Here is a 22,302-nt window from a genome sequence, read left to right as displayed (position 1 = left end):
TGTTGATTGCTACGTGATTTACCACAGCTCAGCATATTGTATATTCAACTTTGGAGGGGAGGGAGTGTCTCTGGAGAAAAAATTGTTAAGCGAATTGTGGGAAATTGTTCTAACGACAAAAATCTAGTAATGATTTCAAAAATAATGTAGAAGATGATTATATGAATTAATCATTTGGTTCTATTTATATAACGTAAGTTCTTAATGTAAGTTCGTAAAGAAAAATGTAGGAAAGATACTGTGACAGATTTTAGATTATTTCCAATTCCTTTAGATGTCCTTTTTAATGCTCATTTTATAGAGGATCTGTATAGAGGATTTTGCAAAGATCTCTTATCTCTCCTATATTATGAATGTTGCCTAGTTTTACTTCAATTTCACCTCTCAACTTAGTGTATGATTGCAATACTATTATAATATAAAATGATCCTAGGTGTTGTATAGCCACTTGTCAAATTCACTAGGAATTACAGTGTAAGAGTTAAACACACCTAACAAAATCTGCAATTATTTAGTTATATTGCTGTCTATTTAGTTTTCTAGTCACCTTCTTGCCTTTCCTTATTGTTGTAATCTTGTTAACATAGTACAGTACTTTACCACATGATTGTAATTTATTTAGTAGTTCTATGTATATTTTAGTTCTATAAGGATTTTACAGTTCTGTGCTACAGATTTGCCCCTCCTAAAAAAAAATTATATTGCTTATGATTAAGGCGTAAGCCAATAAATATGAGCTCTTGTCTTTGTCTAGCTCATATCCACCTACCAATTTAAAAACATGCAAGTAGATAAATACGGTAGGTACACTTTGGGGGGAGAAACAGTACTCTGCAATGTTTTGTTGACTTGAACATGGAAATGTCTTTGGACAGTGCTGGCTCATAAGGTCGAAACGGAGATGAGCACTGCCCCTTATAGTTAGCAACGACTAGTGAAATAAAATCTGCAGGGATTCCTTTGCTTTCCTAATTAATTATATCTGGTCCTGAGATCTTTGAATATATGCAGCCCAGGTAGTAAGCTGCAGAATTCATTACAATTGAATTTGGCTTGAAAAGAACTATAGAGGTAAGTAGAGCAATATTATATTAGACCTAAATCCAATAGTTATCTAAATTTATTTAAAACATTTATATACCCATCTTATAAACAAGTCTGGAAGACTCCCAATCAAAATTTAAAGCAACATACAAAAATCATTTTAAATCTATAAGACTCAACACATGAAAAACAATAAAAACTTCCAAATGGGCAAACTTCTGCTGTATGCATTCATCTAACTGTATCCCAGTGCTTGGGGGAAAGTCAGTTGTTTGGAGCTTTATGAAAGACTAGGAGGATAGAGACCTGCCAAAGTTCAGGGGCCAGAATGTTCCACAGAGCAAGGGCTGTCACAGAAAAAGTCCATTTCCTAGCTCCCATCAGTTGGCAATATTTAGAAGAGAGTAGGAGTGTGCCCATCCTAGCTACTCTGGTAGAAATGGATAGAAGTCCTTAGGGAAACACAATCCTGCACATAAGCTGGCCTTGTGCCATATAGGTGGCGTAGATGACCAGTCTTCGGAGAGGGGCGGCATACATATCTAATAAATTCAATTCAATTCAATTAGTCTAGAATCCCTTCGCTCCCACCAACGATCAAACTCCAGCCCACCTTAATTTCCACTGACTCTTATCTACCAGCAATTTGTTTTGACCATTAATAATTCAGATATTGGAAAGGCTTGAGCTTGCAATAAACCTTTATATTTATTTGAACTGCCTGGATTTCCGGATTTCCCATTCTTGACAATAATAGGTCTTTAAAGGTGATGACTAGCACCTTGAATTGCACCTGGGAAGAAACTGGAAAGTATTTTAACAGTGACTAAATAGATGCCTGTGTGAAGGCCAAATGGATCATATACTTGATATTCAGAATCACGCTGACTCTATTAGTAAATATATAGTTGTAGTATTGTCATATGCCCATTGATTGCTTATCTTCTATAAACCTGGATAATTTTCTTTGAAGACTGTCCAGATTGGTGGTCATCATTATATATTGTGGTTTTGAGTTCTCTAGTTTGGGAAGCAAGAGATACAATACTAACACCTAAAATCTCCTTATCATTTCGCTCCACTTGTTGATTTTAGATTTTATTTTTTTCAATCAAGCCAACTTTCATATCCCTAGCCAAGATCAACAATTTAATGCTTTCACATCATTGATATACTTAGTGTTTAAGTCCTTGCTATACCTGCAGAAAGATTAAGAGCATGTAAACTGAATTTAAAGCCCCTCCAATACTTTCTTAGAATGAGAATCAAATGCCTCCCTACTCTTATCCCAAGTTGTCAAATGTAATTTTTTTCTCCTGTTAAAATGAACCAAAAACAACCTAGACTAAACTCAAAAGAAAAGGTAATTTATGGCTCCACCCTGTTCTTCACCAGGACAACTTTGAAAGAGCATCAAGATTATCAGTTCATTATCTCTTCAGGAAGTTTTATAAGCATATCAGTTAAATATCAATTAAATAGTATCATCTGGTGGGATACAGAAAGCAGGTCACCTCTTTCATAATGCCTGCCCTCTGGAGGATAATTTCCCCAAAGTTTGTGCTGCTCTCACATAAAACCTGCTCCTTTCCCTACCATTTGAGTCAGAGTGAGTAATGGACCCTTTGTGTTATGCTTTTGGTTCTAAATAATCAATTGTTTTCCAAGTCTTTTTCATTTGATCATGTATAGATTAGAGAGAGAGAGAGAGAGAGATCTATAATGCAAACTACCCAGTGTCAGAGCAGATTGGGATGGCCTATATACTGTACTGGTATTTCATAAATAAGTAATTCCTGCTTTTTTAATATGAAGAATTAGAGTTTGTATGATAGATCATTCCTCAACAATTATGCTCAACAATTATACTTTTCTCTTTCGCAGCCAGACTTCGATGTTGATCACTTTGTGTCCGAGTGCAGAAAACGTGTTCAGCTGGAAGAACTTCGTGATGATCTTGAATTATACTACAAGCTTCTTAAAACTGCCATGATTGAATTAATAAACAAGGATTATGCAGACTTTGTTAATCTCTCTACCAACCTGGTAAATTAATACACTGACTTATGTGTGTTTGGTGCACAGTTATAGCATTTATATTAAATATTCCCCTAAGCATCTAGGAATAAATATGCAATAGAAAGAAATGTCACTGCAAAGAAATGTATTTATGAGGGAGTCCAATTTAAATCAGCAGTAGTTAAATTAGTTATGTGACTGGTTATCCTATTAGTTTCAATGTGACTTTAAGAGGTTCTGGTCTAGTTCCAAGCTATTTAACAGGCTGCCTGCAGACTGATAATGTACCCTGGTGAGAAGAGAGCATGCTGTACAAAGTAGATGCACATTTTAGCACGTAGGCTCTCCAGAGCAGGCAATTTGATTGTGACCTAAATAAAGGATAATTTGCTGATTTGCTACCAAGATGTATGTTTGTTTATTTATTTATAAAATTTATTGGCTGCCCATCTTACCACAAGGTGTTTTTGTCTGCTTTTTTTCTGGCAGTAAGTATTTCATTTCAAAAGTGAGCAGTGAAAGTTTTGAATCATACAATAATTAAACATGCAAATGCCCTGATAGCATAGGAAGCACCTACTAGTAGAAAATCAAATATGTACAATAATGTCTCAAAGTATTAAAAAAAATAAGTGATCAAGAGATACAAACTCCCCAAGGGTGGAAGCATTCTCAGCCACAATGACATCAAAATGATCCCCCCAAAAGTGGTGTGATATCAAAATGCAAATGTTACCTTTTTATATTGTATGTAAGCAGTTTACATGACCTGGCCACACATGTGTTTTATCACACACACACTGGCCCCAATCACCCTTCTATGAAAACTGGTTATTTAATAAAGCCAGTGCTGGTGTTAGGACTAAAATGGACAATCCCTAGAAATATTGCATAAACAAGAAAAATTGACTTGAGATACATTTTTAAACATTTGTTCTCAGTAGAAATGGAGTACAGAGTCTGTTTTACATGCCCGATGTATATGCTTAGCTTTAATATTAAAAAATTAAACTTAGAAAACAGTAAAACATCAACAAGGTAGAATGTGTCATTGAAGAAGTGAGACCAAAAAAGAAAAAATATCTAAAAACATAACATTTGTGGGGGGTTTTAAACTGTTCATTAATAGGAATATGTTTTGGGAATTTCTTTAGGTTGGCATGGACAAAGCCCTTAATCAGCTTTCAGTGCCTTTGGGACAGTTGCGAGAAGAAGTTATGGTATGTGCTGACATATTTTCTCATGTATAAGCCTCATGGATATTTATTAATCTTGTAAATAAAGCTATATGGAAAATGTGTGAGAGGAATATCAAATAGCAAAATGTTAAATATGTTCAGAACATTTCTGGATGGTGCTGAAAAAACCTGTAAGCAATAAAACGATGTTTAATTACAGTTATTTTATCTATTTACAATATATTTATTATTTTTTATAAATAACGCCAGGTGCTTAACTATTTATTTATTTTACATGCCACCTGTCTTACTTTGAAAAATGACTCTGGATGGCTTACAATCAAAATCATAATAGTTGTTGCAATTCAAACCATAATAGTCAACATAGCGAATACTCCTTCCTTCTTCTGTTTTCCCCACCACCCTTTCTGTGAGGTGAGTGACAGGCCCAAAGTCACTCAACCAGCATTTATCTGTAATTAGATTTTATGATATAATGGTATCTAGCCAGTAGACCAAACCAGCTATTTTGATATTCATTAATAACTAAAATTTCAAAATATTATGTATCTAACTAGAAACATAATACTTTTTTCCTAGAAGTATTATAGTATTATATGGTATTATATTTCATTAGCACATATATGTCTGTTCTGCTGAGCTGAAATTTAAAAGTGCCTAAATTATACTTTGTCTTACATTGAATAAAAAGAGCAAATAATCAGTTATTGGAGGTGTTATGATAGACATATATGATCATATTTTTTCCCCAAAATTAGAATAACTGGGTTGAGAGCTCAGCAAATGATTTCTAATACTTGAGACTTTTTTTTAAATTAAGCAATTGTATTTTTGTTGAACACCTGTTTATTCCAGGAGAAAGGCTGAAAAACCAGCTGAATTTTCTCTACATCTTTTCTATAAAGACTTACCAAACTACCGGATCTTTCTTACAGGAACTGCAGCTCAGCCAGGCACCTCCTATCTTGTACTTACGTATTTGGTTTTTCCTGCCTATGTGCAGAATTTTACATATCCAGACACTGAACAAAGTTTTGTTGGATAGAGTCCAATGTTCAAATTTATCAAGATTCTTGATATAATACATAGTAAATCAGCATGCTCATAAAATCAGACATCACAATCAGCATGCTCATAAAATATTCAGAAGACACAAAGCTTGTGGGAATTGCTAATACCACCGAAATTCAGGCTGATTCTTGGTGGTGTTAGCGGGATTGCCAAGCTTTGTGTCAACTTGCTATTTTATGAGCATGCTTTCTATTCCCTCATCTAAGTCATTTATGAAGATGTCAAACAGTATTGAGTCCCAGACAGAACCTGTGGTACCTCACTTCATATCTCCTTCTATATGGACACTAAGGATAAGGTGTTGGTTGAATCCATCTAGCAATATTTCTATCTAGCCCATTTTTTTCCAGATTCTTAAGAAAAAACTATGGTATAAATTAAGTATTTATTACATATATAAGACCACCCAGTTCTACACTACAGAATCACAACAGGATCAAATGATGTTTCACTTTTAATTTTCTTTAAAATGAATCCAGGTGGGTAGGTAGTTAAGGAGTAAGGGAGCCAGTGTGAATAATAATTGTGCTCAACGTTCCATTGCAGGTATAGTATTTATGATCTTACCATTAAAAAGACCAGGTTTTAGAAAGTGAAATACTCTATTTTCTTTTGGTTTATTTTATTCTTAGATGTATAACTTGAGACTTTTGTGTTTTAAGAATTCAACAATTTGGTTAAAAATGCTAATGCAGTCAATTAAAAAGAAGTCTAAGAAAGTAAGCCTTGCTTAATAATTTTTAGCTTTAGTTTTTTTTAAACTAAAAGTAGGAGCTATTATTAAACCCCAGGAGATCATGCAGGAATAATTGGATGACCTCAAAAATTGAAATGATTGAAATGAAATGAAATTGTTGGAATGAATATGAACCAGTCATGCGCAAAGGTAACTGATGTAATTTGTTGACACGGGAACAATTCTTATTCTACAAAATGCCATGAGATTGTATAGTTGAAGGATTGCTTGGGCACTTTTTTGGCTTTTTCTTAAGATGCTGTCCATTTGCAAAATGTATTGTGTTAATAGCTGCATGTTTTGTTGTTTGCCTAAACAAACATTGCAAAGCTTACATTTTTGTTGATGTTCCATAGAGCCTTAAGTCTTGTGTTAGTGAAGAAATACGTGCAATTGATGACCATTTGTCTAGGCAAGAAGATATCAGGGAAAAAAAGGTATTCGATCACATTTGTATATCAAAAGAGTAACATAGATGAAAATAAAGATATCTCTTTTAAAAGCTAATCATTAAACCATGTTGGCCTTTTGGAAACCCAGTGAAACTTGGCTTTTTCAAGACTTGAATAGTTAAATAATTAAATAATTCCATTTAATTATAAATGGAAATTTCTACTATGATGCACATGTGTTTTGTGTTTGATTATTTCTCTGGCACAGAGTTGTTTACTTACTTACTATTTTTGATCTTATTTGTAGGTTAGTAGGTGGCTGTTCAGAGTTATTTGTGCTATCCTTTAAGATAGCAAAATGAAAAGTTGGCTAATTGTAGTTCCATGTTTATCTTACTAGAAAACCCAAATATTGTTATTTTTATTATAATTTATATTTCCCATTTGTAATGTATAATATGCATTCAAACATGTTCCTTAGAGAACTTATGTATGCATTTGTATATGCATATATAGTATAACCTCTAATCACGAACGCATCTGACCATGATCAAATAGGTTTCTGACCAAAAAGTCACAAAAGTTTTTAATCTGGTCACAAACACATATTTGGTTGGCAATCAAACACAGCCACTGCCGATTTCCCCTTCTGTGTCATTTTTTTTTGCAAGTGCATACTCAGTCAGTCTTGCTTCGGTCATAAATTGGGTTGCAACCGAAGTTATGGAACGAATTATGGTTTACAGAATTAAGGTTCTTCTGTACATACGCATCATATACTATTTCCTTTTGGGGGTAGGCAAAGTAGAAAAATAGAATAAGAAATAATTAGCCAAAGAAAGTAAAGATACGAGATAAGAACTACATCTGTTTGTCACCAATTCCATTCTCTATAGTCTATACCACTCTATGCCTTTCTGTCCTTGCTTTCAACATATACTGCTTCATGCATTCCCTTTTGTTATATTAAGATTTTGCTCTCTCTTTAAAAATCTCATCATTTCCCTCCAATTACAACTTTCTCAGTTTTCTCCTACCTCTTGATGCTCTCAGGGTTCCAAATAGCATCCAAAATTAAACCATAGTCCGAGTCAAAGTATTACTCAATGTCTCAATTTATTATTAAAGCCATGTTGCTACATCTGGGTGAAACCCAAATCCATCACGTTGTCTAATCTCCAATTGCCATGATGGCAGAGTCCACCCATCTCCTTCCTTGCAGAGATAAAGGATGACCTTAGCTTTCTAGACAGAATTTGTTATGGCTACATGCTAACAACCTCCTACAATCCTCCCTCCCATTTTCCCACAGTAGAAAATGCATAGTAGAATAGTATAAGTTGGGCCAGGCCAAAGCTCCCAATAAAATGACAGATGCATTCACTCTGCTCTTATACATTGCTTTGCAATTTAATCCTAGTTCATTCTCTCAGTTCACTTCAGCATACTTTTTGCTCCATTCGGAAATGTTGGTGTCTAGTAGAGAATAGTCAGAGAAAATTGATACAGCAGAGCCAGACTATTTTAGTTCTAAAGGCAGATCAAAATCAACGTTAAAAAAAGTTGTTTGCTTTTTAAAAAATTAGATCTGTGTCTTGAGACTTATTCAAGTTATCAAATCAGTTGAGAAGATAGAGAAAATTCTACATTCCCAAAATTCAAAAGAAACATCATTAGAAGTAAGCAGGTATGATGATTACATTTTATATTCATTCACCAGTTTGTTTTTCTTTGAATATGATTCCCAGTAAATTGGTCTTATTAGAATTATATGATAAAATAATAAGTTCCATTAAACATTTAGAAAGAGCATACCTTTGCTTTCCAAAATACCATTATGGGATAATATATTTATTTTCTCAGGGCTCTTCTCGAATAAACTAATTGTATATTGAGACTATGGATCTCTTAAACTGTTTTTTAAAATGCAGCTATAGTCATAATGTTTTCCCTGAATTACAATTACTGCTGTATGCATAGCAACCAATTTAATGATTTAATTTATTTAATATAATTTGTGTTTTTATATTCCTGTATATATGAGTAAGAGTCTTTCTAAAATTAATATGAGTCCTCCATATGTGATGATGCTGTCTATGCTTTTTAAGACAAGACTCTTCTTTTCTCTGAGGAAAAACTAACGTTTAAAAAGAAGTTTTTCTAAAACTAATTTAGATGCATATGATCATCCACAGGTATACTGTAATTCACATTTTATTTATTATTAATTAGATTTCTATGCCGCCCTTCTCGAAGCGACTCAGGGCTAGAAATTGGCTCAGGTTTCATGGCTTATGGAATTATTTCTCCTGGTAAATGAAAGGCTGTCAGTCATTTATTTCTGGAAGGGGAAATAAAGGTGCCGGCCTTGAGCCACTGTAATCATGTGATCTAGTCTATTCTCTCCTCTAGTAATTTCAGTCATTAAAATTCAAAGCTTTGTCTTCCCAGATGCGGAGCCTCCTTATTTGATCTATTGATCATGCTAAATTTAGTGCTGGTAGTTCAGAACAGATTTCAGAAAGTCCCTTTCTACATATTTATATGTATTTTTAAACACAGGGAAAGAAGGAAATGGGGAAAATAAATTACGTGCTGTTTTCTATTCTAAATTTATGTCTTTCTGTGTGTCAATTCAAGTCCGCTTCTGACAGGACAGATTTTGGAGAGGATCGCAACCGAATTCAACCAGTTACAATTTCACGCAGTACAAAGCAAGGGAATGCCCCTTTTAGATAAGCTGAAACCAGTAAGTATGTAGACTTTTTTAAAAACCCTCCCCCCACCCCTCCAAAATACCCCCACCAAATCTCAGTAACATTGCTTTTTTTATATTTTGAGCCTTTTTACTAATCAGCTTTAAATAGATTTTGAGTTACATGATGCCATCCAAATGAATGTGCAGTCTTTGGGGCTTATTTGAGATAAAAACAAAACCTAAAAATATAAAATATATTGGAGAAAGTCAAGGAAATGTATTTAATTCAGTTTGCATTTGACTTTAAATCAAGTTAAAAGCAATTCACAACTTAATACAATATATTTCAATAAGCATATGCTTCAAATATTGAAGAAATGCTTTTTAAAGAGTAAGCGGTTGTTTTTATGGTAACCTTTAGATGCAAATATTATACAAATGGAAATGTGTTTTCCCTCCTCCCATGTTGACTGTATGACTGTAACTTGTTGCGTATATCCTAAGATTTTTATTGATATTGCTTCTTCATTGCTTATTTGACCCCTATGACAATCATTAAGTGTTGTACCACATGATTCTTGACAAATGTATATTTTATTTTATGTACGTTGAGAGCATATGCACCAAGACAAATTCCTTGTGTGTCCAATCACACTTGGCCAATAAAAATTCAATTCTATTCTATTCTTTCTGTTGCTATGTTGTTCTCTTGCTTGCACTAATAGTAACAATAGTCTCATGAAAGAAAACTAACAAATGCTTTGTCACTTAAACCTCAATGGATTTTTAGCCAGCAAACCATGACTGATAATCAGTTAGTTTGATCTTATACTAATTATATTATTCTTGAGAATAATATGTACTTAAATAAATTTACAATATTAATGAATCTCATTCATTTTTCCAATCTTGCTAACAATTATCCTCATTCTATTTTGAAAATCATAGCGTATAGTTGGCATAACAGCAACCCTGCAGCAATCTCTAGAAGGACTGTTGTTGGAAGGACTTCAGAACTCTAACATCGACATAATACGACATTGTCTACGTACCTATGCAACAATAGACAAAACGCGGGATGCCGAGGCATTAGTTGGCGAAGTCCTTGTGAAGCCTTATATAGATGAGGTAAGTGATGCTAGAGGGGATATTATCCACATCTGATACTCTTGTTTTTTCAAGAGGAGGATAAGGATGAATTCCTTTTTTATGCAAGTATTTGAGCAGAGACTGGATGGACAGAAATCGGAGATTGATATATATTAAGGATACTTTTTTGGATTTCTGCACTGTACAGGGATTTGGACTCAATGGCCCTTCCAACTCTGATTTTCCAAAAGCTAGAGCAGAAAGCACTACGATTATTATTTGATAGCATTGAAGTTACCAATGATAAAAGAAGGCTGTTAATTTTGTTATGCGTATTAAAAATTACATATAAATATTTTACACTGATTTAACCACTGTCCTTCTCCCATGAAATTAACATTGAGCATGCTGTATAAATATAGGAATGGGGACAAAGTTGTCTTTAAAAAAAACCCCTGAATTTTAGTTTGAGGTTTGACACTGAGGCTTTTTCATAGGTGATTGTAGAACAGTATGTCCAGTCTCATCCAAATGGTCTCCAAACGATGTATTCAAAATTGCTGGAGTTTGTTCCTCTCCACTGCCGTCTTTTGCGTGAGGTAACAGGAGGAGGAGTTTCAAGGTAATTCAAACCTTTCTTTCTTTCTTTTCTCTTTTTCTTTCTTTCTTTTTTTTGGGGGGGGTGTTAAATTTTGTTAACAGATTTCTGTTAACTTCTGATAAACAGTCTTTAAATCATACGAACAGAGGCTCTGATGGCTATGGAGAGAGCTTTAGTATTCATTATCTTCAGTAATAAATAGATATCTTGCAACCTGCTGACTGTATTTTATTCCAATGTAGCTCATTTTAATGACTAAGAAAAAATGCCAATATTCTGTTCTCACTCACTTTCCCCTGACTAATACTTTGTATTTGTGATTTATCATGCAAAAAGTCACATTAGTTATGTGTCATCTTGAAAATCTACTCATCCTTACTTTACTCGGCATAATTACTTTTTTCAGTCCTACTTTCAAGTTTTTCACATAGAATTCATTTCTAACTTTTAAGAAGTATTCTGCAAAGTTTTTCTCACCAATTTTTCTGAACATTACCCCCAAAAATAATATTGCTGAGAGATGTAGGGCTTTGATTTAATATATTTTCATTGTGGTTTGGATAGTTACTATTGGATTGATCTTAATTTCAACACAGTATTTATGTATGTGAATGTGGTAGAGAAATACGGCATTCCTAGGCAGGACCATGAAAAGCTATAACTCCACTTGTTTCATGTTTTCTAGTTTGTTTATGAGGGCCAAAAATCACCTCGAGATATAGCCAAGCTAGTGTATTAAATTTATCACATATTTTGAAAAATGGGTGATCCCTACATTAGAGAATATATAGTCTGGAAGATAGTATGCTTCCTTGTACAATTGGTAAAACGGTCTTTGAGTTTTCAAGGCAGGTTCTAACAGTTTTAAAATGATTTTCAAATTTGCATGTGATATGATATACAATATTTTTTAAATTCAACTACATGTTTATTGCAGTCGAATAGAATACATTCTTAATTCATAGTGAAATAAAATGAATTCAAGCCTCATAAATTCACTGGCACTGTAATAGCTCAGTCCCACAATTGATTCTCATTGGAAGGGAATGAAAGGATAACATTAAGATCTGACTATCTAGAAGCATTTTTTGGCTTCAGTTTGCAGTGATATTGCTCATAATAGTTTTTATTCAAGTTCCAGAAATGTATTGGCATGCTTTCTTCTGTATGCATCTGGAACGAATTTCAGAAATTTTTTTTTTAGTAATGTTCCTTCACATTTGCAATAAAACAGTGTGGACTACAATATAACCAAGCTGTCGCTGTACTATATATTAATATATGGTATAAAATGCCTACGTATTATATTTAGATGGTTGCTATGGTCCCTATACTCAAATGCCACCTCTTTGCAAAGGTATAATTTGGGGTGGGGGGTGGGGAAGTAAAAATTCACAAATATTCTAATGTTAGAATCCAATGCATCTTGCAATTGCTGGAAATCCAGTGTTCAAGAAATTTGTTTCTAAAAATAGCATTATAGCAATAGCATTTAGACTTATATACCGCTTCATAGTGGTTTTATAACCCTCTCTTAGCGGTTTACAGAATCAGCATATTGCCCCCAACAATCCGGGTCCTCAGTTTACCCACCTTGGAAGGATGGAAGGCTGAGTCAACCTTGACCCAGTGGTGAGATTTGAACTGCTGAACTATAGCTAGCAGTTAGCTGAAGTAGCCTGCAGTGCTGCACTCTTAACCACTACGCCACCCCAGTTCTAAAAATGTCTTGTAACATATGTGATACTCTCTGTAAATTCTGATTTTTTTTAATCAGCTATTTATAGCAGGTATGTTGATTTAATCTTTCAGTGAAAGAGGGAATACGGTTCCTGGATATGACTTCTTGGTAAATTCTGTATGGCCAGAAATTATTCGTGGTTTAGAAATTAAACTTCCGTCTCTATTTAATCCTGGAAACCCAGATTTATTTCATGAGGTAATTTTAAATTTATATATTCACTACAGTTTGCAATGATGAACCAAGGGATACAGACTGTTAGACTTAACTACTATATATTTAACATAGTTTGTTCAATTGCAACTAACGTGCTTCATTTATATGCATGAATACTGTTGTTAAAAAATGTTTGTATTTATAATATGAACTGAGTCTGCGGCATGGTGGACAAACCCTAGAAGACTTTTAACATTCTGATTCAATTCAGTTGTATGTAAATGTAATCAAAATAATTAATATATTATTTTCTCTTCATGTAAATATCGCCATTGCTAATATGACACTGAGTATTGTATTGGCAGTTCTGTGTTAGCAAATACTTCAGAAGAAAAGGATTTAGGGGTAGTGATTTCTGACAGTCTCAAAATGGGTGAACAGTGCAGTCAGGCGGTAGGGAAAGCAAGTAGGATGCTTGGCTGCATAGCTAGAGGTATAACAAGCAGGAAGAGGGAGATTATGATCCCGCTATATAGAATGCTGGTGAGACCACATTTAGAATACTGTAGAGACCTCACCTACAAAAAGATATTGACAAAATTGAACGGGTCCAAAGACGGGTTACAAGAATGGTGGAAGGTCTTAAGCATAAAACGTATCCGGAAAGACTTAATGAACTCAATCTGTATAGTCTGGAGGACAGAAGGAAAAGGGGGGACATGATCGAAACATTTAAATATGTTAAAGGGTTAAATAAGGTTCAGGAGAGAAGTGTTTTTAATAGGAAAGTGAACACAAGAACAAGGGGACACAATCTGAAGTTAGTTGGGGAAAAGATCAAAAGCAACGTGAGGAAATATTATTTCACTGAAAGAGTAGTAGATCCTTAGAACAAACTTCCAGCAGACGTGGTTGGTAAATCCACAGTAACTGAATTTAAACATGCCTGGGATAAACATATATCCATCCTAAGATAAAATACAGAAAATAGTATAAGGGCAGACTAAATGGACCATGAGGTCTTTTTCTGCCGTCAGACTTCTATGTTTCTATGTTTGTTTCTAGTTTCATAGTTTTCCAAATGAAATAAAGTGATTGGATAGAGAAGTAAATTATGCCAGTTCTCCTATAAAGAAATTTGACACACAGCTTAATGCATGCTTTTTGTCTTCAGAAATACAACATAAGTATGGATTTTGTAAGGAAGTTTGAACGGCAATGTGGTTCACAAGCCAGCGTAAAAAGATTGAGGTTACATCCTTCCTATCAGAGCTTTAACGATAAGTGGAATTTGTCAGTTTATTTTCAAATAAGGTCAGTATCTTGGTTTTATGGTTAGATGATATAAAAAACATTTTAAAATATGCAAGGGAAAAGATGTATTAAAAATGAGCTTCTCCCTTTCCCCTGTCCCAAATGTAAGGGAAAACTACTAAAAGTATGTCATCTGAATATATAAATGTCCCTTATTTTAGAACTCTGGTTTCTACCCATGTTTATTCAATCTTTATTAATCAATTTGAATGATTAAAAATTAGATGACTAGGATTTTTCTAGTCTGTGACAACTTGGTTTAGAAGTGAAAATGAAGCAATAGCAATGGAAAAGAAGACTTTAAATTATTCAGTCTAAAATGTAACACTGTGTAATAAAACCTCTCGATTAATTATATTCAAACCTTTCACTTCTATGATGGTTTTAGTTTTGCAATCTGTGGCATTCCGCCATAAACATTTGTTTAAATTACCTTGATTTCAGTTAAACAAAAATTACATTTTTACACACTGCCAGCACCTAAGTTATTTTCTGAAGCAAGCCTGATTGGAAAAAGTCCTCTTAAAAGTTTATCATTCTTTTTAAACAAAAAATATTCAAGGTATTGGAATGAACTATTGATTTCTGTCCCCTAGAACTATTTGCAGAGTTTTGTGCCAGTTTCCATTGCAAGTCAGTGGAAAAAGGAAAGGTCTTTTTTGGTCAAAAGCCCTAACTGTAGGTCATTGAAGAGTTTCTACGCTGTGTTTTTTCCCCTGCTGTGGTATAAGGTATCTTTAAAAGAATAAGGGGTTGTAGGCAAAATTAAGAAACAATTGTCCTCATTTCTTCCAAGATTCCTAATTGTAATTTAGCTCCTCTCAAATAATACTGAATTTGGTCTTAGATTACAAAATCTCAGTTGTTGAAAGTTACAATGAAAACAGGAGAGGTTAGGAAAATCTGTGCTGAAATCCCCCCTCTTCTGCAAATCCTTTTCACCTTTATCTGAATCCATGGCTTTCCATCTGTCAGACTTTCTTTCCAAAAAAAGACTAGCAATTCAAACATATAATCAAGAGCTATGTTGCTTGCAACTTATTTATCTACTCATCTGGATCTCTTTCCCTTATCAGTGATGTGTTATGCATCTCCTAATCTTTTCTGATCACCGGATTCATTTAACAATAGGCATGAGTGCTTTGGGGTGATAGATTCTGTGAGAAATCTCCTCAAAAGAATCTCTTGTCCAGTTCATTTATTTAAATTAATTGTGACTTTAGTTTTTTTATTGGCTTTTAATTATTTCATATTTTATTTTGAAAGAGAGGTAGATAATAAATAAATAAATAAATGCAGCATAGCGTAGATGTTAAGTAAAAGCACCATGAGTTGACCATTTCTGTGATAAAGGTACAGTAGTCCCTCGCTATATCGCGCTTCAGCTACTGCGGCTTCACTTCATCGCGGGTTTTCAAGAAATATTAATGAGAAAAATCATTCGCGGATCTTCGCTGGTTCGCGGGTTTCTGAGGAAGTCGATCGCCAGATTTAAACAGCCCGCGGAACTCGATCGGCAGGTTTTTCAAAAAAAAAAATCTTAAATTGTAAATACTGTATTTAAATACTGTATCTAAAATAAATACTGTGTGGGAAGGGTTTATAAACACTTAAAACAATGAAAACTTACCAAACAATTACAATATAAATACTTAAATAAGTACTATCAGTCGATAAATTCCTCATCGCGGATTTCACCTATCGCGGCCGGGTCTGGAACGTAACACCAGCGATAGGTGAGGTCTTACTGTACTATTTATTTATTCACTGGATTTGTATGCCGCCTGTCTCCGAAACTAAGATTTCTTAAGGTTAAAACATCTGGAAAAGTGAACCAGTCTTAAGCTAATACTAGGAAATCATCAGAGGGAATCTGAGTTGAGGTTATGAGTGGGGATTCCACAGCTGGCATGAATTCACTAGAAATATCTTCTTAGAACTTATGTATGATATTCAGATTTGAGATACGATTTATAGGATTAGATTGATAGCTTGCATCACTAAACTGCCAGATGTTAATTTACTAACCTTACTTTCACCGGGGTTTGACAAAACATATTTTGTGGTTCTTTTAGATTTAGAGAAATTGCAGGCACTTTAGAAGCAGCTCTTTCTGATGGCTTAGAAGAGGCTCCAGGTAAAATGTTTCTCTTTATTTAATGTGCATGGCTCGTGCCTTTATATTTTGATAACATAAGAAACATACATATTTTCCATTGCTGGGATTTTAAAAAAAATCTTCCTATAAGACATGTTGCTCTGCTGATCAGAGGTTTTGTGATTGTGATATGCTCACATTATTAAAATCCATGTATTATTTGCTTAGAACAAAATGAAATGAATTGAACCAAAGAAGAGAAATATATGTCTAAAATGTTGAAGTAGAGTTTCTCTTATTATTAGCATTTGAAGGCAGAATTGAACTATTTATGGGTAGCACTGAAACAAAAGATAAAATGTGGCCCCAGATTCTACTTAGTAGTTTACTGTCTGTGTTTGTAAAGTTGGATAGTGTTTTTACAGAATAAGCTGGTTCTTAAGGAAGCAAAAGTTTCCAGCTTTTCGGTCTCCTCTGCTATCTAATCTCTGCAAATTATGCTTACCATATCTTTTTGAGTATAAGATGCACGGGAGTATAAAATGCACCCAAGTTTTGGGGGAGAAAAATAGGGACAAAATAATCTGCCTACCGTTTATCTGGCTATTCTTTAATCTGGTCAGCTTCAGCACATTAGTTTGCTGGTTTTGAGTCCACGTGCTTGTTTTTTATATCCTGGTTGGGGATAAAAACCAGTTTCTAATACACTTCACTTCTCTCTCTCTTCAGAGAGAAACAATGAGAAAATCAGGCATAGGGAAGATCGCTTCACTAATAAAGCACAGAAGATGGCTTCAGGGCTGAAAAAAGACAGAAGATTGCTTGCTAGCAAAGCAGGAAGATTGCTTCACTGTTAGCACCTCGTTGGGGCTGGAAAAAAGCTCAGCTTATTGTCAGAGGGAGCAGCAATGAAAGAAGCAGGCAAAGGGAAGATCACTTAGCTAGCAAAGCACTGAAGATCATATTAGCACCTCGTTAGGGCTTTAAAACGCTTAGTAAAAGCTACATTTGGAGTATAAGACACACCCAAAATTTCAGCCTCTTTTGGGGGGGAGGATGCATCTTATACTCTGAAAAATATAGTACCTTTTAATTGCAAGTGCAAAGTTAGTCAAAAGATGGCTAATTGCTGTAATTGAGATTGCGGGAGAGGGAGAAGTTAAATAAATAAGCCTTCACCAGCTGTGAGGGAAGAGTGGCAAAACCATCTCCCCTTGCAACTAGCTGGAGAGAGGAACTTCTAAATTTTAGAAAGGTGTACAAATTTTCTACCAAGCGGACATCCCATGAATAACTTATGAGGAAACGTTGTAAAACTGCACTTGCAGGGCTTCTTCTGAAGGAGGCGCTGTGCCAAGAGTGAAGCCCAGAGGTTAGAAAATGAAAACAAAGTAAATAGGATGATGTTTTAAATGTAACATCGATCAGAACTGAACTAACTCTATTCTTTCTTGGCAGCTGGAAGTTCATACTGCCTTTTGGCAACACACATGACCTGGACAAGCTTACAGAAGTGCTGGTCAGCTGAGATTTTTCTGCCATTGCTCGCCGATCGATTGTGGAAGCTTTCGCTGCAGATTATAGCCCGCTACTCAGTCTTCATTAATGAGGTGAGGAAAACTGGTTTGCTTAATCAATTGATTTATGTTGTCTCACCTTTATCAATTCATAAGTAAACTCGAGGAGGCAAACATACATACCCTGTTTCCCTTATAGTAAGACACCCCCGATTGTAAGACGTATCGGGGGTTTCAGGGGGGTCGGCTAATATAAGCCATACCCCGAAAGTAAGACATAAGTCTTACTTTCGGGGAAACACGGGGGTATTGCCGCCTCCCTCTCATCTAGCTGCGCACCGCCTCCTGCCCATGTCCGCACCGTCCCCCTCTCCATACGTCGCCGCGTCTGCCACCTCCCTCTGATCTTAATGAGCGCCGCCTCCTGCCCACTTCCGCACCGCCCCCCCTCCATACGTCACCGCGTCTGCCGCCTCCGTCTGATCCAAATGAGCGCCGCCTCCTGCCCACTTCCGCGCCGCCCCCCTCCATACGTCACCGCGTCTGCCGCCTCCGTCTGATCCAAATGAGCGCCGCCTCCTGCCCACGCCTGCGCCGTCCCCCTCTCCATATGTCACCGCGTCTGCCACCTCCCTCTGATCTTAATGAGCGCCGCCTCCTGCCCACTTCCACGCCGCCCCCCCTCCATACGTCACCGCGTCTAAATGTTAATTTTATGGTTAAAACAAAAAATTCGACAATTTTTTTCCAATATAAGACATACCCCGAAAGTAAGACATAGTGGGGCTTTTGGGGATAAAAAGAAAGTAAGACACTGTCTTACTTTCGGGGAAACACGGTATATAACATTTCAAGCTGAGAATCGTATGCGAGGAATGTTTTAAAAATTAAACTGATAACAAGATTAGCATCTACTTTTAACAAATAGCACAAAGCTTTGACAAACTAGGATGAATATTCATGGGTTTGTTTCTAATATTACTCTGTTTCTCTTTTTGTAAACGGAATAGCTTCTGCTCAGGCCTGTCTCTAACGAAACTGTAAAAGACCATAAAAAGCCATTGGCAAACAAGGAATCCACATTGAACTCTGTTGAGGACCAAGGAAATGAGTCTTGTCCAGATGCTCAGCCCTTACCTTCTATATCTACCACTCAGCTTGTGTTGATTGCTGCAGACTTGGATCAACTTCAAGAATGGGTTTGTAGATATGACTGATTTATATGACTCTCTCTGACACAGACAATCTATGAAGAATCTACAAGAGTGGTGGAAGGTCTTAAGCATAAAACGTATCAGGAAAGACTTAATGAACTCAATCTGTATAGTCTGGAGGACAGAAGGGAAAGGGGGGACATGATCGAAATATTTAAATATGTTAAAGGGTTAAATAAGGTTCAGGAGGGAAGTGTTTTTAATAGGAAAGTGAACACAAGAACAAGGGGACACAATCTGAAGTTAGTTGGGGGAAAGATCAAAAGCAATGTGAGGAAATATTATTTTACTGAAAGAGTAGTAGATCCTTGGAACAAACTTCCAGCAGACGTGGTTGGTAAATCCACAGTAACTGAATTTAAACATGCCTGGGATAAACATATATCCATCCTAAGATAAAACACAGGAAATAGTATAAGGGCAGACTAAATGGACCATGAGGTCTTTTTCTGCCGTCAGTCTTCTATGTTTCTATGTTTCCTTAAGAAAATTATTCTTTGCCATTTGTGGCTTTGGTTATCAGCTTTTACCTTGGTTTCTTATCGTTGAGGTAAAAGGTAGTACAAGTGATGTGTTCACTCTTTAGTCCTGTCAGTTCAAAAAAATTAAATTGTTAACATGCAGCTTTGAAGCAGAATCTTTCTAGGGGTTCAAATCAAATTGTTTAAAGTGTTTTTTTTATTCTTTTTCCATAGTTGGGTAAACGGCTCATTATTATTATGTCAGTGCACCTGTTTAAGAGGGAAGATACTGAATACTTGTATTATTGTAAGATATTGCTGGTACCTTCTTTATTTAGCGTGTATGTTTCCAACAAAGAAAATGGCAGAAACATTACAAGAACGTATCTGCGTCAGTGTGTCAGATATCTGAAGGTTATGTACTCATAATGCCTTGCATATTTTTCATTCAGCTTCCGGAACTTTTGGAAATGATCAAACCAAAACTTAACATGATTGGCTTCAAGAATGTAGCTTGCATCTCAGGTGAAGATTTGTGTGTTTCTCTCTCTCTCTCTCTCTCAATGTATTCAACTTTTGATAAATATATTTTATGAAGTATATTTTGTCAAAGACAAAATGTTAAATTGAATAAGGAAGATTGAAATTGAAGTAATTTCTCAATATTTGAGGGAATGGATTTGAAGGTGATTCCCTACAGCCTTGCTTAGTCTTCTTTTCCTATATCTTTAGGGTAAAAACATCAATGGTTCTTAAGCATATTTCTCTGCTAGCGTTTGCAGATCTTTCAATTATACAGTGATACCTCAACTTACGAACTTAATTCGTTCCGCGACCAGGTTCGTAAGTAGAAAAGTTTGTAAGACGAAGCAATTTTCCCCATAGGAATCGATGTAAAAGCAAATAATAATAATAATAATAATAATAATAATTATTATTATTATTATTATTAATTGGATTTGTATGCTGCCCCTTTCCGCAGACTCGGGGCAACTAACAGCAGTAATAAAACAGCATATAACAATAATCCAATACTAAAAACAGTTAAAAACCCATTATGATAAAAACCAATCCGCGCCTGGGGCGGAACAACTTAATCGGTTCTGCCTCCCTGCGGGGGAGGATTAGAGCCAGGAAGTCAAGCCACAGCAGAAAATGGTCTGACCATGACAAAGGCAACACTTCTAAGCCCCTTAGTCTCAGACCATTACTCAGTTGCTCAGAGAGGAATACCATGTCGGGTGCGTGCGCCCCCTCGTGAGTCGGAGCCTGTACTACTTGGGTCAGGTCCATGGCTGCCATGGTGGCCATGAACTCCTGTGCCAGTCCAGAGGATTCGTCGAGCGATGGCAGGTTGAGGTCCCCCAAGACAATAAGTCTGGGGAACCCCACCGCCAGCCCGGCTACCTCCTCGAGTAGCACAGGCAGGGCTTGTGCCACGCAGATACGTGAGAAACAAGCCCACCTGAACCCCTAAGTCCAACATAATGCATGAAACCCCGTCCCAAAACTTATCCCTTTGGCCTTGCGCCACTGGGAATCCCCGCCTCCCGATTTCCGTTGCCAGCCGAAGCACCCATTCTTGCATTGCTGGGAATTCCCTGAGCCTCCCCTCACTGGGATTCAAAGCAGCGCCGGCAAAAATGAAGGGAAACAGTTGCATCATAATATATAACGCTTAGTAGTGCAATCCAGCTCTTTTTGTATTTGTTTATAGCTGTACTCCAGAGGAGTTGTAAAATAGCCATATACTTAAGACTGGCTTAGGGTATTTAGATTTTGCCATGTATAAATGTATATATTTCTTCAATAGGAGCACTAGAAGACTCAAAGAATTCTTTATTAGATTCCTGGCCAACCTTAAATAATAAAATTATTCAGGATTTAAATGATTCCTGCTTTAGCTGCTTGAAAAGTGCCCTGGAAATCCCAAGACTGTATAGGAGAACTAATAAGGTATTTTTTAACCTTTGAAAATATATGTGTGTGTATGTGTGGACAAAATAAATGGCCATTATAATAACTATTATAACGGGGTTCTTTAAGCTGGTGTGTGTGTGTGTGTGTATAAAAATATGAAATAACCTTTAAGTCTGCAAAGCTGCCTATACTCTATTAAACTGACAAGAGTCAGTATCTCAAAGACTTAAAAGAGAATCTGTATGTAGTTGTATTGTATTCATATGTCCCCATTATCCATTTCCATGTTTTTCTATTTCTATATTTTATATTTTTCTAACTCCATGTTGACCTAGGAAAGAAAGCGTAATGTACAAACTGAAATACCTTTATGGTTCCTCTTGACTCTGTCGCACTCAAGGTTTTCTAAAGCAGAATCTGGCAGTGCATCAATGCCATTGATTCTGTCAATAAGCATCTTTTTTCCAGATAAGTAGGTTATTAGCTGACAAAGTCTGTTTCAGAAGTAAATAGGGTGACCCAACGTTAGAGGTTTCCTGTTTCCAACTCCCACTATTCCCCACCCCACAGCTGATCCTGCAGTTGAGCTGCTGGTACACCCACCCCAGAAGCCTCACCACCACTGTTCTCCCCCCCCCCCAGTAGCTCCATAACTCCTGTGATCAGCGATCACATGTTGCCCTCACAACATCATGATTCTGCCTCCCACCCGATAGGCTGGTGCCTAACTGTCCCATGTGGCCCAAAGCAGCAGTGGATTGGCCGATACTTAGAATAGGCAGGAGCCAGGAGTAGGCTACCATTCCCGGCCCTACTGGAATGGGACGGGAATGCGCCCCTGCACGCACGTGCGCACCCTGCACACATGCACCCTCATGCAGGATTCAGCTTCTGCGCAGAAGCCAAATCTCACACGAGGATGCGCGTGTGTGAGATTCCCAGGACTTTTTCACGCATGCACAGAGGCGAAAAGAATCCGGAAATAGGCAAAAGCAACATAAGTGGACGCTTTGCCATGCCGCCACCCGCTCA

General features: G+C 36.2%; 1 protein-coding gene across 2 annotated transcripts in view; it reads left to right on the top strand.

Moving 5' to 3' along the window:
• The window catches only part of COG2 (component of oligomeric golgi complex 2), a 30,970-nt gene that overhangs the window by 5,687 nt on the left and 2,981 nt on the right, over positions 1-22,302 (top strand). Inside the window, exons 2-15 of one of the 2 annotated variants that reach the window (XM_070733939.1) lie at positions 2,929-3,090; positions 4,218-4,283; positions 6,426-6,506; positions 8,048-8,148; positions 9,102-9,210; positions 10,108-10,287; positions 10,746-10,870; positions 12,662-12,788; positions 13,921-14,060; positions 16,136-16,197; positions 17,617-17,768; positions 18,686-18,874; positions 19,803-19,875; positions 21,164-21,306. In XM_070733939.1, the coding sequence (XP_070590040.1) occupies positions 2,929-3,090; positions 4,218-4,283; positions 6,426-6,506; positions 8,048-8,148; positions 9,102-9,210; positions 10,108-10,287; positions 10,746-10,870; positions 12,662-12,788; positions 13,921-14,060; positions 16,136-16,197; positions 17,617-17,768; positions 18,686-18,874; positions 19,803-19,875; positions 21,164-21,306 (1,710 nt within the window). The remainder of the gene's footprint in view (positions 1-2,928; positions 3,091-4,217; positions 4,284-6,425; positions 6,507-8,047; positions 8,149-9,101; positions 9,211-10,107; positions 10,288-10,745; positions 10,871-12,661; positions 12,789-13,920; positions 14,061-16,135; positions 16,198-17,616; positions 17,769-18,685; positions 18,875-19,802; positions 19,876-21,163; positions 21,307-22,302) is intronic. The other variant, XM_070733940.1, reaches the window with a different exon arrangement.

This window comes from Erythrolamprus reginae, chromosome 1, assembly GCF_031021105.1.
Source record: "Erythrolamprus reginae isolate rEryReg1 chromosome 1, rEryReg1.hap1, whole genome shotgun sequence".
Classification (NCBI taxonomy): domain Eukaryota; kingdom Metazoa; phylum Chordata; class Lepidosauria; order Squamata; family Dipsadidae; genus Erythrolamprus; species Erythrolamprus reginae.
Note: the sequence above shows the minus strand (reverse complement) of the source record. Positions and strands in the feature narration are given on the sequence as shown.